Source organism: Lissotriton vulgaris, chromosome 2_1 (assembly GCF_964263255.1).
Source record: "Lissotriton vulgaris chromosome 2_1, aLisVul1.2, whole genome shotgun sequence".
In the NCBI taxonomy this organism is placed as follows: Eukaryota; Metazoa; Chordata; class Amphibia; order Caudata; family Salamandridae; genus Lissotriton; species Lissotriton vulgaris.
In genome coordinates this window covers 763,380,224-763,398,061 of record NC_141687.1, presented here as the reverse complement: position 1 = coordinate 763,398,061, position 17,838 = coordinate 763,380,224, and the positions used below count along the sequence as shown (strand labels likewise).

Genomic DNA, 17,838 nt, shown 5'->3' with positions numbered 1-17,838 from the left:
TATAGAACTTTGGTAATTGATGGCCCGAGAATAATAAATCTGGTTATTCTCTACTCTTAAATTCAAATGCCTCATATTGATGCATTTGCCTCCTTAACCTACTGATACATGTTAACAATTCAAATATCCTGTTTCTGTCTCCCTATGACTTGTCTCCAGTGATTGAGTGTGCATTGCAATAGTATTGATGAGGGATGGAAATACTAATAGAGCAGGCTCTAGTCAACAGGTCCTAATGTTACTATTTTGCATAGCTTTAACTGAATTACTTCTTTGTATGGTTCTAGACTGACTGTATATCTTCCGGAGATTTGGGCTAATAGTAATGATCCTGTGCCTGTATAGTGTGGTATTAAGAGTCATATACATGAATCGAATTACAAACCTATGAATTAGTTACCCTATTCCCGGTCCTCATTGGATAACTGAATTGGATTCCCTATATCCGACCCCTTACAGCACGGTTAAAAAATTAATCGGAGGACCAAGTAAATGACTACGAGGTGTGGTGCCAGGAAAAATTAAGACCAAATTAAATGGGCCCAGTGGCACTTGAGCAGTATTTTATACAGGAAGGGTATCCTTCCTGTCGAAAACCTACGGTAGACCCAGACACACAAAACTAGCACTTTTGCGCTAAGGTGTGTGCCTGGTGCACTGCAGCTAAAAGCTGGATAGGTTAATTTATTATTTTGATCATATGTTCCCGAACTATAGAGATGAAGCACAAATCGTACTACACCAGCAATTTACACTCCAGATGAATTCCTGTTAGTAACCTAGAAATGAATATTTCAGGAATTTCATAAAACCTAATCCAACAAAAACGGAAATTCTGATTGATCAGAAGTTAATTTAGCACGTGGGAGCACTGGCGGATTCAGCACTGTCCCTGGAACTACAGATTGAATATTAAATTAAAGTTGATCATTTTGCTGTTGATCCTTAAAGTGCTTCTTTCCATGGATGGCATACACACACAGTAGAATGATGACTGCTCTATGTTATATCCACCTGCACACTAACTGAAACACTGCGGGCTGTAAAACTATACAGCCAGAATTGTCAAAAATACCCATCTTCTAAACATATCGTTCCACAGGGTCACTTGGGCGGATCAGAGCAAACATGCATAGGTCTGAATTCTAAGCCCCACCTACTAAAATAGCCAGACCATATTTTGCATCAGAAACTAACGCCTCCCTGGAACAGTTGTTAATTGGGCTTTTATTTGACACTCTAGTGTGTCCTGGGAATTTTAGTATTGGTTTGCTACTACTGAATCAAACCAGATAAGGATCTATTCAGGGGTCCCCAAACAGGTCCTGGAGGGCCGGATCCATGCCAGATTTTTAAAATAACTACATGTATCTCAATGGGGATATCCCAAAAATCTGGCATGGATCCGGCCCTCCAGGACCGGTTTGGAGACCCCTGATCTATATCATTAAATTGTGTTCTTACATCATGGAGCTAGGTGTAAACCTTAAATGCAAGTGCTCTGCTCAACTAGAGCCCTAAACATAAAAACCCCAATGTTCATCTAGGTGCATTTGGGAGGGTAATGTTTGACCCTTCTGGCCCAGGGAAATTCATTACTATTATTCTTTTTTAACAACTCAAAGATCCTATTGTTCTCTGAATTTTTAGTCATGCTAGTCAGACTGCCACTAATTTTACCATAATAAAACTTGCATTGCACCCATGCATGTAAAAAATCTGATAAAATATTATACACAATAGCAAACTTTGGCACACATTTTTATACATGGTTGATCGTATGATGCACCACAATATACCAATGCCCATGTGGGCATTTGTAGTCACTTCTTTTATGTTGTATTTTGCGTTGCTGTGTTGCACAAAGCATTGGTAAAATACTGGTAACTCTAAATTAAGCCAGGACTAAATTTAAATTAAACCAGTATAATTTACGACATTTCTGGAATTTAATGTTTTACTTGTTCTGTAAAATTCCGGAAATTACTCCATTATGCCATGTGGCATAAATATGCGCTATTCATGTAAGAATTTACTACAAATACTCCATACTTTTAGTAAAAATATAGCACTAAATGACAGATTTGCATTTCATGAAAATATGTGTAATTTGCATGATTTTGCCGAAACTTCACATAATTCAGAAAGCAAATAATGCAAATTTTGGAAACATTTACTCTTAACCCTCTTAACTGATTCTAAGAAATAAAGGGCCTAATTATGAGTTCGGCAGTCACACCTCTGCCGTGGGGTTGTTTTCGGATTCAATGCCTCCAACCAGGCGGTCAGACCAATGTATTGCAATGTTGTCAGTTTGCAAATCGAAAGACAGGGAGAGCACCACCAACATGATAACCATTCATAGACCGCCTCAACAGCGGTCGGGGAAAAGCAGAAATACAGAGAAGTTTCACCGCCATCTGAACTACGAGCTGGATTTCTGACAAACCATCAGTGCGATGGGACCCACCTGGCAGATTTGAAGGATTTGGCTGTGCCTACTCACTCAGGTGCATATTATCAAGGGGGTTTATCTCCGCTTTTTTGGCTAAGCGCTAATATCTCCAAAAGCTAACACCTGCCCTGAGCAGTTCTTAGCCATGTTATCCAATGGGAGGTGGATAACATGGCTAAGAGCATTAGGTCGGTAATGCATGAATATCGCTGACTTTTCAGCGATATTCATGCATTGCGGCCGATTTTTATCGCATTTGCGATAAACCTTGGTAATACCAAGGTTTATCTGCGATAAAAATCGCCGCAGCTCTACGGTAATTTTTGTCTCTAACCAAGCAATAGCGATAATTATCGCTATTGCTTGGTAATATGCCCCTCATTTCCTTTTCTTAATTTCAGTCTCCCGCGTGGATCCCTTTCTCAAGGTTCCTCTTTCACAGAACCAACTCGAACCTGAAGAAAACTACCTTGTTTGCGCTGAAATCCAGGTAAGTCCATTTTGCACTATTTTCCTATTAACTAATGGACTGGGCACATATGGTCATGATTCCAGCATCAACATATATGATACACCAGCATCAACATATATGAAAAAAGATGCACCGCTGTCAGAAAGACCACCTCTGGGCCAACAGTCACATCTTAATACAGTGAGCGGGAGACTGCTGCCGTGGCGGTCTTCCAGCACCGCCACTGCAGCGGTACAGAGGTAACACCACGGAACTCGTAATTAGGCCCAAAGTTATAAATATGCTGGCTAGCAATTACATACATCCTTTCTGAGACTCATTCTTGGGCAAATACAGTATTAATTCATAGACTAAATATGAACATAGGATGTACCTATGAAGAACCTATCATGCTCTCTTAATGTCCACTATTGTAAGGCACAGATAGAGTGCAGAGACCTTTAAAGACTATGGGCCATATGTATCATCATCCAGTTTTGCGATTCTCAGATAGCGATTTTTAAAAAATTGCTATTTGAGAATCGCAAATAGGTATGTATGTACAAAAACACATTTTTTTTGCGATTTCTTCAAATTCCTTAATTGCGATTAGCAAATTGCGAATCGCAATTAAGGAATACTTTCCCATTCATTACTATGGTCCAGGAGGCCCATAGGAATGAATGGGAAGGTATTCTCAATTTGCGATTCTCAATTTGCTAATCACAAATTGAGAATAATTTCAAGGGTACACACTGTTGCATCCCTGAAATATGCATGGGTGCACATGTGGCACACATACATGCCCTAAGGGTATGTATGTGCGTCACATGGCACTTTGAAAATGCAAAAATGTGCATTTTTCATGGAATTCGCAACTTACCACCAACTAGAAGTTGGTGGTAATTTGCGATTCCTTAAGGACATTTTGCGAATTTTTTTAGCATCATACATTGCATTTAAGGAATCGCAAAATTTGCGATTCCTTAAATGCAATTGCAAAATAAGGAATCGCAAATTTTGCGATTCCTTGTTTTGTGTGCACCAGATTTTGGTTTATACATACCATTTAGCAAATTCGCAAAGGCTGAAATTCTGCGAATTTCGGCCTTTGCGAATTTGCTTGATACATATGGCCCTTAGGACCAGAATTATCAAGAAGTCACACAACATAGGGCAGCAAGTAACGTTGCTGCACTGTGTTGTGTGGAAGGGAGAGAGCAGAGCAGAGCCATATTTACTATGATGTGGTGCTGTTCTGTTTTCTCCCTGCATTGGCACCCTTTAGGCAGCAATGGGCCAACACAGACACCAGTGCAGCATAGTGCAAGGGAGTCTGCTTTGTCTGAAGTGCAGCTTTTATACTAGAAGGGGTCCCTTCTAGTATAAAACCTATGTTTTAAGGCTTTTCCCACCTTGTATGTGTTCTGACTAATGTTGCACACATCCAAAATGGGAAAAATTAGAAAATATGAAAATATTTCTCCTCGATGCACCTGCCTCGAGGAGGTGTAGGATTTTGGTGTAAATCCCTGTCTACAAATCCTAATAGATATGGATTTGTAATATCAAAACCCATGGGTGGTCGACGCAAGATAGCATATTGCGCAAATTTATGTTACTTTGGGTTAGTATCCAATATACATCACAGTTTGCGTTGAATAGAAAATCCCACCTGAAATCTTTGCATCGATTTTGGTTTAGAAAAGTAACAAAAACCCAATGTATAGCGTCGGTATATCTAGGCCATAGTGGACTTCAGCTCAGGTGTTTATTTTGGACAATTATCAGTTGCCTCACAAACAAATACTCATTAGCTGTCTGGGTTCAAGGCCAGTGTCAATGGAACTAAATATACAACAAACTAAATATACAAAACAAACAAATATACAGCACAACTATGGTAAAAGGCAGGGGTCAATTTTCCCCAGGAACTGTAACAACCATTTTTAATTAATTAGATAATACAAAGAAACATCTATATTGACAGAGATACGAGTTCTATGGCCTCCTTTTTTGGTCAAGGGAAACATAGAACTAATTAGTAAGTCTATTTTCGTTATTAAACCATTATAATTAGTCTACAAATAGCGTGTTAAATTAATATTTGTATAAGAGTATTCTTTGAGAACAGAATGGCACGGCTGAAGTTCCCAAACATAATATTTCCTTGTATACTTGGATGGGTCACTAGAAAAGGAGGAACGTTTAAAAATATATATATATATAGATCGCTTTATGTAAGATTTGCCATTTATATATTATTGATTAAATGCAAAATGTTCTGTCTTACATACGGTTACATACGGTTTGTGAGATGTTATAGTTTGTGACATGTTATGTAATGAACATTTCATTCTGCCACTTTTATTTATGGCATAGTTTATGGCATAGTGACTTTCAGAATCTGGGCACCCTTTCTGATAGGATCTGAGAGCTCCCATTCTCTCACGTCATGGGGGCTTGGTGTGATTGTGTGAAAGCAGTGAAACCGGAACTGTTTGTGTATGGTTTGGCATTGCTTCCTATTGGTTTAGAGGGGTTAATGTTACCATGCGGAGGGTCTTTGTGGTATACTTGTGCATGATTTGCTATAGTATAGTGATGTTTTTTCATGATCCCTCGAAAATATTCAGCTGTCCACAGGTCCTACTAAACTGCCATTGCTTACAGGGCGGTTTCAATTAGTTAGCTTTGGAGTTGTGCATTGTAGGCCCGAGTTTGTCAAGTTTAACCAATTCTGATGTTTTAGTGATGTCTGGCTGTGGGAGGAGTGGAATCCATTTCAGGTGCTGCGACATATAACCAACTTCATGGCTTTGGTAGCATGTTGTGATCATCGGGGTGTGGTGTGGTGTGGTCTGACCGACATGTTCTGTTTGCTCTGATAGGCGGCATGGTAGTGTGAGAAGATGGATGTGGCATAGAGGTGGCAAAGCAGCTTCAAATATATGGCTATGACCATGGCCGGACTGGGAACATAAACCAGCCCTGCCAATGCCGCTCGACTGGATATCTTACCTACCATGTACCTGGAATGACCGCTGGCATGTTGTGTGATAAGTGAATGCAAAAAAGAAAAAAACACCACAGGGCACAACACCATGAGTTGGAGTTAAAAAAAAAATTGAGATTTGGACACGCGGGTTTGTGAATGGGCTTTGCACAGGTGACCAGGTGAGCTAGTGGCTGAGTCCGAAGATGGAGGCGCATGACGATGAGTCGGCTATCTTTGAGTCACAAAGGGTGTCATCGGCTGAGTTGGGCACATGGTGATAAATGGGCTTTCTACAGGTCACGCTTGAGTCAGCGGCAGATTAAGGAATATGACACCCAAAGTGGGAAGTGGGATCCCTGCAGGGCACTCTGAGAGTGAGTGCCAGATAGATGAGATGGACACAGGGGGTGGTGAGTTGACTCTTCTCAGGTCATACAGTGAGTCAGTGACTGAGTCAGAAGTTGCAGATATAGTATGAGTGAGTCAGTGGCTCAGTTAGGCCCACGGTGCGTGAGGAGCCGGCTCTGATATGGCTAAACAGTCAGTGTTTGAGTTGGGCCTTGGACACAGACTGTGTGTGGGCTCATGTTCTCCCTTCCCCTGGCACGGTGCCCGTGTCTGGTATGTACAGCAATGACTGTTGCTGTGTCAAGTGTCGCCGGTGACCGTGGCTGATGGTCCCAAGGGTCTAGTTACTTCTTTTACTCCGCTTTGGGGATTAAGCGCTGCCACAGGGCTGAGTAATCTGCTTCTCCCTCATGAATCCCTCAGGTGTATGGACTGCCCATCAATGTGATAAGGACCAGCACCTCATGTCTGTGTACCCTGCTTTGAAGGACCTGGCTATGACTGACAAGATCTTGTAGAGTAAAGCCCTGTGCTACCAGGAGACACCGATGAGTGGCCCTTCAGCATCAGGACCACCTCAGTGTTTCGATGCAAGGGTTGTGGGCCTGTGTCATTCCAGCAGGGTTGGACACTGGGGACAAGACACAGGCACACACACTTTCATTTTTCAAGACCTTACACTGCTACTGGAGTTCCACTGATATCCGCTCCGCCTTGACTCCAGCTCTAGCTGCCTCCTTAGTAGGCCTGGCCAGAAAGCATTGGGCTGCCGCCAAATCGATCTGGATTTCATGCACGTGGCTAGGTGTGGCAGGTGATAGTCCTTTCATCATACGTCACTGTGCAGGGCTTGATTTACTCCTGTGATATCCATGTCATACACCACACACTCCATCGCCTGAGACATTGCAACTGAGCAGCTGAGGAATAATTCAACAGCAACTCAGCGCAGGGCTGCACCAGCCTTCAGCTGTAGTACTGGTGTTCCCTCTGGCAGCATTGTCAGTGGCACCGGTACTGTACATATGAATACGTTTGAGCCTACCTTCCTGCCACCACAAGTACTGATACTTTCCTTGGCCTCAGAGGCGTTCCAGTGCTCAAGTGGAGACAATTCAGATGCCTGGTACTCAGTACTAGTAAGTACTGGCCCATTGAAAGCTCTAGAAGCATGCACTGCAGAGAAAGAACTTACCACCCCTCACACCGTGATGACTTAGAATGTTTCTCAACAATAATCAAGGTTCACATTTATGGTAAATCGACCCATGATGTTGGTTAGTCAACCAGTACAAAAAATATGGAGCCAACTAATTGTTATCATTGTTTTTGTACCCATATCATAAAACGGCTCTGCTTTATCACCAAGAAAAAATCTTTGAAGAATGTAGAGCAGCCATACCAAACTCAAAGATACCTCAGAGCACCCTTAAGTAACAAACAATCACATACAACTTTATACTAAACATGTCTGTACTACCCATTACTCTGGAATCCTACATTAGTACTCAGTCTTCTGAAAACATCAGAGCTCCCACTGTGTTCCCACCACAGCCTAAGACAAATAACTCTCGGTTTAAATCAGCGTTCATGTGATCTCAGAGCTGCCAGTGCAGATCTACAACCCAGTGATGTGGACCTTTGATGCCTTGAGGGGATTTGAGAGTCTCTACAAATTGCCCATCTCTTCCAATGTCCCCCCACACACGAACTTCAATGCCTCTTCCAATTCTGTAGGCAATTCTCTCTTAGAATTTCTATCTGAACCCCCAGAATCCCCAGGAGGCCACTCCTGCTTTGGTTTTTTGAGATTTGCAATTTGGCCTCCAAAGACATACTTACTAAAATCAGACCCGTTTTTCTGATTTTTCTCTGTCTGTTTGATGTGATTCCACGTTACCATTACTCATCTCCAAAAGTGTCTTTATTTTTTGTAGGATTATGTAGGATTTTAGGGAAAATGTTCATTAATACCTTTTGCCGACAGGGAGGACATTCCCCTGAGTTCCAGCTAAAGTTGAACATTTGTTGAAAAAAAAAGGACTTAGGGGACCATGAAAAGCTATTGGTATCCCGAAGGCATATCATTTGGACTGGCAGCCTTCTCGGTTTCTAATGAAGCTACTTCCATCTCTACTTCAGCTTGGGTGATTCATGTACATAGAGCCCTGAGATCTTTGCCAGAAAGTTGGTGTAAACCCAAATATTTAATAAAACGACTAAATACCGCTTGGGTGAACATACTTTCCACCTTATATATCATTAAGAAAAAGCCTTCGGAAATTAAAACTAGCCTCTTCGACGTAGCGAGATAGCCACGATCTGCCTACAATGCTCTACTTTTCATATCTGAACCTGTTAGCTTTAATCTAGGATACCATGCCTCTTCCACAACACAATTAACCTATATGTGAGGAGCAATTTAAGACGGATTAGTCAGAGCCACATGAACTGAATTCTCGATTTCACAAAACCCTATACTAACCTTCAGAGGATGCAAACGGATTGTAGGCTCAGAAACTGGAGTATTCAAACTGAGGCAGTACGAAAGAATTCAATAATGTCTTCCCTAAGAACATCTCACTTTTATAGTTTATACCACCGGAAGATAGAAAATGACCTGCTACAGAGACTTCCACATAGGAGATAGAGCATGTGGTGAATACATTATAAAGGGCACAATTCTCCACTACAATAGAAGTACTGCAATCAAACCAGTTGACACTACTACCCTTCACTTCAGAGAAAAAGTATTGCCTCCCAGGTAAATCCAGTAATGTATTCAAAGTATTAACCCTGGTTCACTCAACAGTACTGCTAAACACTAGGGCTTCCAGAGTAAGACATTAAAATTAATATGAAACATATAGGCTGGTCACTGGTGGGCTTTGAACCATGCCCAGATTAGAACATGTAGTGTTCTGACCTGTCAATAAGGTAAATCAAAATAAAAACCAATGGTACAAGCACCATTAAAACATTCTTCATGGCCTCTGTGCAGCGTGCAACATCCAGAAAATGGCCAAAAATTAATTGGAAATGCAATTTGAGAAGTGTTGATTTTCTGCCTTAAATTCAACGAACTCATAAAGGAATACCTTGTTTCTAGCAAATGTAAACAATTTAGCATACATTAATGCAGTAGTGCCTTTATAAATGCATCTACTGTCAGCTGAGTTTATTGCCCTTCACAAATATCTCTTTTAAAAAAAACTTAAGCACACCTCTACTTTGACAGAACACGCTAATATTTTTTGACAACACAAGTGGCATTTAAAAAAAGAAAATTCAAAAAAGGAATAATAAAACCCAGTTTAACAACAGCAGGTGCGGGACATTCTTGTTATTAATGGAGAAAAATTGTTTTGGGGGAAAGTGAGGTGTTCGGACAACGTCAAACACATTTGGACATTGCAACATGGCTTTTGCGAGGCCGTAATGTCTTTCTTGTCACATGCCAAGAAAACAGTGGGAAATGCGCCAGTGAGTGAATGTTCAGACGCACATGAACAGCCCCTGCTGACAGCGGCCTGCTTCTGAACGCTGCGCAGCCATATGTCACTGCCCTGCTGCCTCACCACATGTCGCAGGCGCAGTACAGGAGCAGGCGCGACCTCCGGAATGGCACAAACGAACCCCACCCCCATGCCTGAATCGTTTGTCGATGAACTAGCCAGCACCTACGACTGCCTAGAATAACACTTTTTCTGAGACCGGCGTCGTATAAACTCCCGAAATAAAATGCCAAGTGCAAAGAAGGCGAGTTAAAAACATGCTGGCTTTTGGCAGAGCGATATTTGCTAATAGTTACAGAGAATGGAACGCAGGCAAAAGGAATGAGTGCCCGTCTACAGAGGGGGTGGGTGGATCTGACGGGAGGAAGACCCCTCAGTCGTGCCATGGGGCGTTGGAGGGTGTAAGGTGCTGGGGTGCTCACACCCGCTGAGTAGTATATGTAGGGCACACTGAGCAGGGGGGGGCCTTCTATGAAATACATGATGTCACGTCCGGTTAACTATCTCATAAGCAGATAGATGCTTGGTCGGGCAGAACAAAATGTCACATATGAAGATGACCAAATTATGTGGCAGGTCTGACTACATTACATCAGGAGGAAAGACAAACTACACGGCGTAATGCGGCCGATTTTGTGATAGCATTATTTTGCCAATTTTTACCCACTGTAACATTGCCTTAGAAAAGGTTTCCCTTCATTAGTACCACTTTAATACCCAAATACAGCAATCAGCTACTGAAAGGTGACCAGCTAACTTTTGCGAAGGGCGAACCACAGTGCGGCAACAGGTCACTGCTTTTCTAGTAACTTTGAATCCGTCTGAGCTAGAAACACACTTTTTCGTTGAAGTCTGCAAATGTTGTATCAGATGATGACTTGTGTGGCAAATGATGAAAAATCATAATTATGCGGAAAATGCTACCGCCGCAGAATTGCATAATTCCAGTGGCTCTGTATTTAAATGGAGGTTCACGTGTCTTTTTACAAGCATTAAAAACTAAAACATACAGGTCAGAGTTCCAAAGGAGCTACTGTTGGGATAATAGGCTACTAAAGCATTCACTGAGATGGAAAAAAAAGACCCATGATAGTGAAGAAAGTCACTTACTGTTCCACTTATCTGGTTGGAACTCATCCCATATTTCATCAGCATAATACATGGGCACATTTACGCTGTGATGGTTTATACTCTGTTTATAGTCGAGAGATAATAACGGTTGGAAGATAAATACGGTATGTTCCTATCAATAAGGTAGGCCCAGAACGCAAGGTTTACCTTAAACCTTGGCTTTGTGAGTTGCAAATGTAATCCCTATGGCACATGTGCTTTTATAATGACACATTGTGGTGTTATACATAGCATCATGGTCTTTCACACATATGCATGTGGAGTGGTGTGGCTCACTGGTTAGAGGCGGCAGACCCGGAAGAAGCAGAGGACGGCCCGGGACCAGGGTTCAATTCCCGACGCGGCAGGGTTCAATTCCCAAAGCGGCAGGGTCGTGAACCAGGATCCGCGGACTCGATAATTCTCGCCTCGGTGCCTACTCTAACCAGGGATCACACTCGGCAACTCTGGGCATTAGCTTGCCTCATCTCAGCAACGGCCCCCCACATACGCCGGGGATGCCTGGTTTCATCTTGGAGATACCCAGGAGGAAACATCTCACAGGGAAAGCCAGGACGGGTTCCCCAGCGGTCTATAGCGCCAGGACGCCTCCGGGTAGCAGCGCGCTTTACAAGACACACACATTTACATTTGCAAGTGACCATGACGTAAAATCCCCCATTGCGTGGTTACCACATTGTGGGCACGGTGGAAAATCAACTTTAACAATATCTGATGAATTCCCTCCAGGCTATGGGAAGGGTGAGTAAACAGAAAGCTTCTACAGTTAATATGGCACTGTTTCAAATATAAAACATCTTACTTTCAATAGAAAGGCACTTTATCGTTGTATCAAAGGAGAACACGTCTGCTGATTGTTCTTACTACTCACAACTGGACATGCTGTAAAGGCCTGTACTTTTCCTTTAGCACTGCATACATATGAATGCGTCTCGGCACTTAGTGATAAGAAACAACCCATACCTGGAAGAAGTACGAATGTAGAGGCTGCTCTTTGTTGTCCTCCTCCACGTACAAGCCTCCTATCACGTAGACCTGGTTCGCCTTGGTGACAATGCTGGAATGATTTCTGGGGATCTGCTCAGCCAATGCAACCAAGAAGCACTCATTTTCTAGGGGATCATAAGCCACAGCAGCTGTGTCATTGATCAGGAGGACAAGGTCCTTGACAAACATGCCATGCCTCGGAATGTCATTCAGGTACCCCGGGAGAAGATCCTCATCGCCCACGTCCCCGTTGACTGCGGCCTCACCTGACTTGTCCTTGTTTTTGGTAGGTTCGGGCAATTTCCCAGCAAAAGCGTCCTTGATCACCTTCATTTTTTTGACGATCTCTGGGTCGCTCTTAAGTATGTCATCCTTTTCCACGTGCTCCTTGAAATATTTTTCTGGCATCAGGCGGAAGCGTATGCAGTCAAAGACCTCTCCTAGGCTCTTCACCTTGCTCTCTTTGTCAGTACGCGCCCATTTCATGACCGCTTCGAAGACCACTTCCTCCTTCTCCACAATTAAGGAGTCGCTTGATATAACTGAGATGAGTTCATGGGGGGCTAGCTGCATGAAATCGTCTTCCTTGCAGATTTGCTCGAAGCGGTCGGACACGTAATCTCTGGCGGATACTGCTAGCCTTGGGCAATCGAGAAGAAGGCCTAGTCTAAAGATAGCCAGACAGTTATTGGGCGCAAGTCTCCTCTGGAGGTAGGAGACGCATACCGTGAAGACAGAGGGGATCTGAAAGCGGCTAGCCAGTGCAAAAATATCCTGGACATTCCCATCGTCAAGATCAATTTCAGCCGAATACAGGTATCGGAGGATCACCTCCATGACGGCAGGGTCAACATTCTCCAAGACCACCTCCTTCTTCTTTTCCTCAGGCTCTTCAGATAAAAAGTACTCCCGGAAGTATGGGCTGCAAGCTGCCAGGATGAGCCTGTGGCAAGGGAGGCTTTTGCTTCCGGCTTTCAAATGGCAGTCAACGAATTTGGCCTCCTCCAGCAGCTCCTTGAGGCCATCTTGAAGGAGCGTGGACTGGTAGAGCCGCAGTTCTTCTGAAAGGTCCTTGCGGGGATCCATTTTGTGAGTAGGGTACCGAGGGAGGGAGAAGGCCCGGGGTGCTCTCAGCTCACAGGTCTGGCTGCAAAAAGGAAGAGCTCCCTGCTCTGCCGGGCGAGGAGACCCTGCAATATAATCCTGCCGGCTAAATATAGGTGCAGGCGCTTGCAATCCGGAATTCAGGAAGGCACATTTGGAGAGCCGACAGCAGCTGCCACAGACTGAAAGAAACAACTGCAGCCTTTGGTCACTATGGAATTAACGCTGAGGCTCGACGCACAGCCTCATTCCCACCCCTTAAATAGCATCGAACTTACATTTATTAGCATTAATGTTACTGAAATGCGCAGACGAGTTTAAAGCTTCTTTTTATCCAGCTATTTTGTGGCAGAAATATTAATTATTCGTTGAAAAGCTCAATTTTGTCTAACACGTTGGCTTTTTAAAAAAAAGTATTTCTTCGGAAATCAAAACATCTGAAAAGCAACAAAAGGCAAAGCCACTTTGGACATTGCAACGTACACAAACATATCCGTTTGATAACACACTTGTTTAATTATTCAACATCAATGTAATCATTTAATCGTTTAATGTGCAATAGACGGGCCCGTTTATGCTCTGTCTGGTGATAAATCCTTTTACACATTTTCCTATTGCTCTTTCCTCATATATTTATTTCTTCCTTTCTTTACCCATTTTTAATTTTTTTATATTTCTCTTGGTAGCCATTTTTTTGATAAGACTGGCAGCTGCCACTATACTGATAGAACCCTTCACCAGTGTGCCCCTGCCAGTTTTCTTTAGATTCTACTTCCTTGCTTTAATGTCGTTTTAGAGTCTGAGCTGCAGTTACTGCATTAGCAGCACAGAACTTTGCTCCACCGACCCTGAGACCCTCTCTTGCAAGAAAAAACGAATTAAAATAACGGAATGGTGCATAGATTGCCCTGCCATCCGGCTTGACCAAAATCAAGAAATCTTCAAAAATATTTTAATGACAGCTCGACAGCAAAATTGTTTTTATCGCCATTTCTGCCAAAAAGGGCTTGATATGTTTCCGGGATTCCATCATTTTGTTACTTTTACAAATGGCACCTTTGTTATAGAGTTAACATGTTCACAATACTTATAGGAAACTTAAACTTCCAATGCTGATTCCGCATGCTGTTAGATTCAAGCAGGTGGTGGATGAATAGGGGACAAAAACAGACTGACAGAAGTCATTTTTTGTTAGGTATGGGGGTGACTTTACTAGGTGGGTCGAGGCAAAGCTGGTGGGGGATAGTAGTCAGTCATAGTCTTCACAGAAAGTGGGAGGTGGCCTCTTCTGACAGAGGGTCCTTGTGGTGGAGGAATGCTGGCAAGGGAAGGTATCAGCTGCTTCTGCGGTGTCAAAGGCTACAGATAGTAAGACCACCAGACACAAACCCCCTTCAACTGGAGACTGAGTCCTGAAGGGTCAGTTTTGCTGACCCTTCTGCTGTTGCTGTCATATCTAGCCTGGGAAAGATGAGGCGATGTGGAATCCTCGACGGCGAGGGATGGGTGGTCGACCTGTGCATGGGTTTGCGCTTGCTCATGAGGGTGGAGATTCCTAGGGAGCATATACCCAAGCAATGATAACCCGTACCATTAGCATGAGGTAGGTGTAGGGTGTGGCACCACGGCCTATGTGTAAAGGGGGCGTCCTAGCCATCTTGACAGTAAAGAAGTGTGTACTATGCTATAGTGAGGTGAATGCAGATCAATTTTCGTAGTGATCTTCTGAAGTGGTATATGTTGTGAAGAATGTTTTAAGAAACTGATTTTTGTGCTAGTTGTATACTTACTAAGACTCCTGCTCAAGCCCTCGAATGCGTAGAGAAATGACTGACTGCTGAACTGGTAGTCCCCAGCTTTTTCTTTTATTGTATCTGCCCTCTGCACTTATTTAAAATAGGGAAAGGAAGCAAGAGGGGAATTTTTAGGGCCCATGGTGTTTGCAGAGCTTAATTTGAGCTGGTGCTTTCCAGTGCTCAGCACCGGCACCTAATCCTTGGCACCGGTGCTGATAGCACCAGTTAAGGACACAATTATTTAGAAGGCACATGATTTTCCCTAGACTCTCAGGATGTGGAGCCACGACAAGACTCGAGTCGGGTTCTCCAGCTTTGAAATCAGCAGCTCTACCTATTAGGCCAAGTTCTTTCCAGGTTAATAAGTGCTGGGACTTTAGTCAAGAGGCAGTTTGCTCCAACACATTTCTCCTGTTAGCGCTGCCTCCTGAGGTGAGCCCGGGCACTTTTTGTATTACAAATTAACCTCTGGGTGTTTGGTTTAGGGCAGACTAACATGCAATGGCTGACACTCTACCCTTGCAGATCTCGGTTCAAGATCATATCTCGCCAATCTTTGATCGTTCTTATAAGGCACACCAGGTCTGCCCAGTGAAAATCTCACACTGAAGGCCGTGTGCGGCGGTGGGTTGGCCCCCCGCAGGAGTTGGGCCTGACCCTGCTGCCCAAGGCCTTTTGTCTCAGCTCTGGAAGCCAATTCACACCTTCTCGAGCAGCCAATCCGCTCCTTGGTGGCAGTCGGAAGCTCAAGCAAATTGGCTTCTAGAGGCTTTAGGCATGTTATAGGTGACTTTTTAAAAGTACCTTTTGTAAGACCTAACTTCACCAATAAATTGGATTTCTAACATATAAAACAATTCCAAGAGTGACACTTTTATCTGGTTGCTAGACACAGATAAAATAATTAACATATCCCAGTGCTTTCTAAGGGAACAGCCAACCCTGCCACAGTGAAAATAACCTTTAGAGCATTGTCACTTTAAGGACAAGCATAACATCAAATTCTTACATGTCCTACATGTAGATATCATTGTATCATGCTCCCTGCCTTGTGGGTACGTAACGCCTACTTAGGAGTGACTTATTCAATATTTAAAAGGAAGAGGGTTTAGGCCTGTCAAGAGGGTTTATTTTGAAAGGTCTAATTTGCAGTTTACACCTGCACACCCAGGTTACTGGTGCCAGACCTGCAGTCATGCTTTGCATTGTCACTTCAGTGGTGGCACAATATGTGCTGCAGGCCCCAGGTGACATTTAACTTACAGGTCCTGAGTACACAGATGTACTCAGTACGGATCTATGACAGAATATCGACTACAAAAATATCGACCTACAAGAATATCGAGTCAACAATATCGAGGGCAAAAATATCGACATCCTATCTACAACATGGTAAGTACAAAAATATCGAAAAAATAATATCGTTGTAAAAAATATCGATGTTAAAAATATCGATTTTTTTTTAAATATATATAAATGTAAAAGTAAGTATATAACACTAATAAATAAAATAAACATATTTAAAAGTATCTAATAATGTTTAAAATTAATAAATAAAAATATATACAGTAAAGATATAATATATATGTACTAAACAATAAGTATTAATAATTAATTTACTAAAAATACCCCTTTACCCAAAAACTGAAAACTGACCCTGAACCCTAAAAATACCTCTTTATCCAAGAACTGAAAACTGACCCTGAACCCTAAAAATACCCCTTTCCCCATGAACTGAAAACTGACCCTGAACCCTAAAAATACCCCTTTACCCATGAACTGAAAACTGACCCTGAACCCTAAAAATACCCCTTTACCCATGAACTGAAAACTGACCCTGAACCCTAAAAAAACACCCCTTTACCCAAAAACTGAAAACTGACCCTGAACCCTAAAAATACCCCTTTACCCATGAACTGAAAACTGACCCTGAACCCTAAAAATACCCCTTTACCCATGAACTGAAAACTGACCCTGAACCCTAAAAATACCCCTTTACCCATGAACTGAAAACTGACCCTGAACCCTAAAAAAACACCCCTTTACCCAAAAACTGAAAACTGACCCTGAACCCTAAAAATACCCCTTTACCCATGAACTGAAAACTGACCCTGAACCCTAAAAATACCCCTTTACCCATGAACTGAAAACTGACCCTGAACACTAAAAATACCCCTTTACCCATGAACTGAAAACTGACCCTGAACACTAAAAATACCCCTTTACCCATGAACTGAAAACTGACCCTGAACACTAAAAATACCCCTTTACCCATGAACTGAAAACTGACCCTGAACCCTAAAAATACCCCTTTACCCAAAAACTGAAAACTGACCCTGAACCCTAAAAACACCCCTTTACCCAAAAACTGAAAACTGCCCCTAAACACTCAAAATACCCCTTTACCCAAAAACCCAAAAATGACCCTGAACCCTAAAAATACTCCTTAACCCAAAGTTAAATAATATTTTTTAATTAGCAATTAATAATTAATTAACAATAACAATAAACTAAATATATTAGCACATAAGCTGTAATTAATATAATTTAATAATTATTATCATTTTTCCCCAATTAATGAATTAACAGTAACTAAAAATTATATATAAATAAATAACTCTAATAATGTAATTAACTAACTAATATTATTTAATTACCAATTAATTACTAATTTAAAATATGTACCAAATTATATTAATTAATTAACTAATTAATATTAATTATTTGCCAATTAATTAGTTATAAATATTTAAAAACATATATTAATTAATTAATTAATATTAAATTACTCCCCACCCTATTCCCCTATAAACCCACATCCCGCTACAGAAAATATATATCAATTAATCAATTAATTATTTCCCAATTAATCAATATTAATTAGCAAATAATTATAATTAATTAATTAATCCTACTAATTATTAATCAACTTACCATAATTAAATTACTTCCCACCCTATTCCCCTATAAACCCACAACCCGCTCCGGTACTAAAACATCAAATTTACTTATAAATTTCTATATTATTATAGAAAATGTATACACATTTAATA

General features: G+C 41.8%; 1 protein-coding gene across 1 annotated transcript in view; it reads right to left on the bottom strand.

Moving 5' to 3' along the window:
- The window catches only part of KLHL41 (kelch like family member 41), a 56,733-nt gene extending 43,681 nt beyond the window's left edge, over positions 1 to 13,052 (bottom strand). The window contains exon 1 of the mRNA XM_086954153.1: positions 11,862 to 13,052. Within this exon, the coding sequence (XP_086810279.1) occupies positions 11,862 to 12,971 (1,110 nt within the window). The 5' untranslated portion in view covers positions 12,972 to 13,052. The remainder of the gene's footprint in view (positions 1 to 11,861) is intronic.
- Positions 13,053 to 17,838: the final 4,786 nt, after the last annotated feature.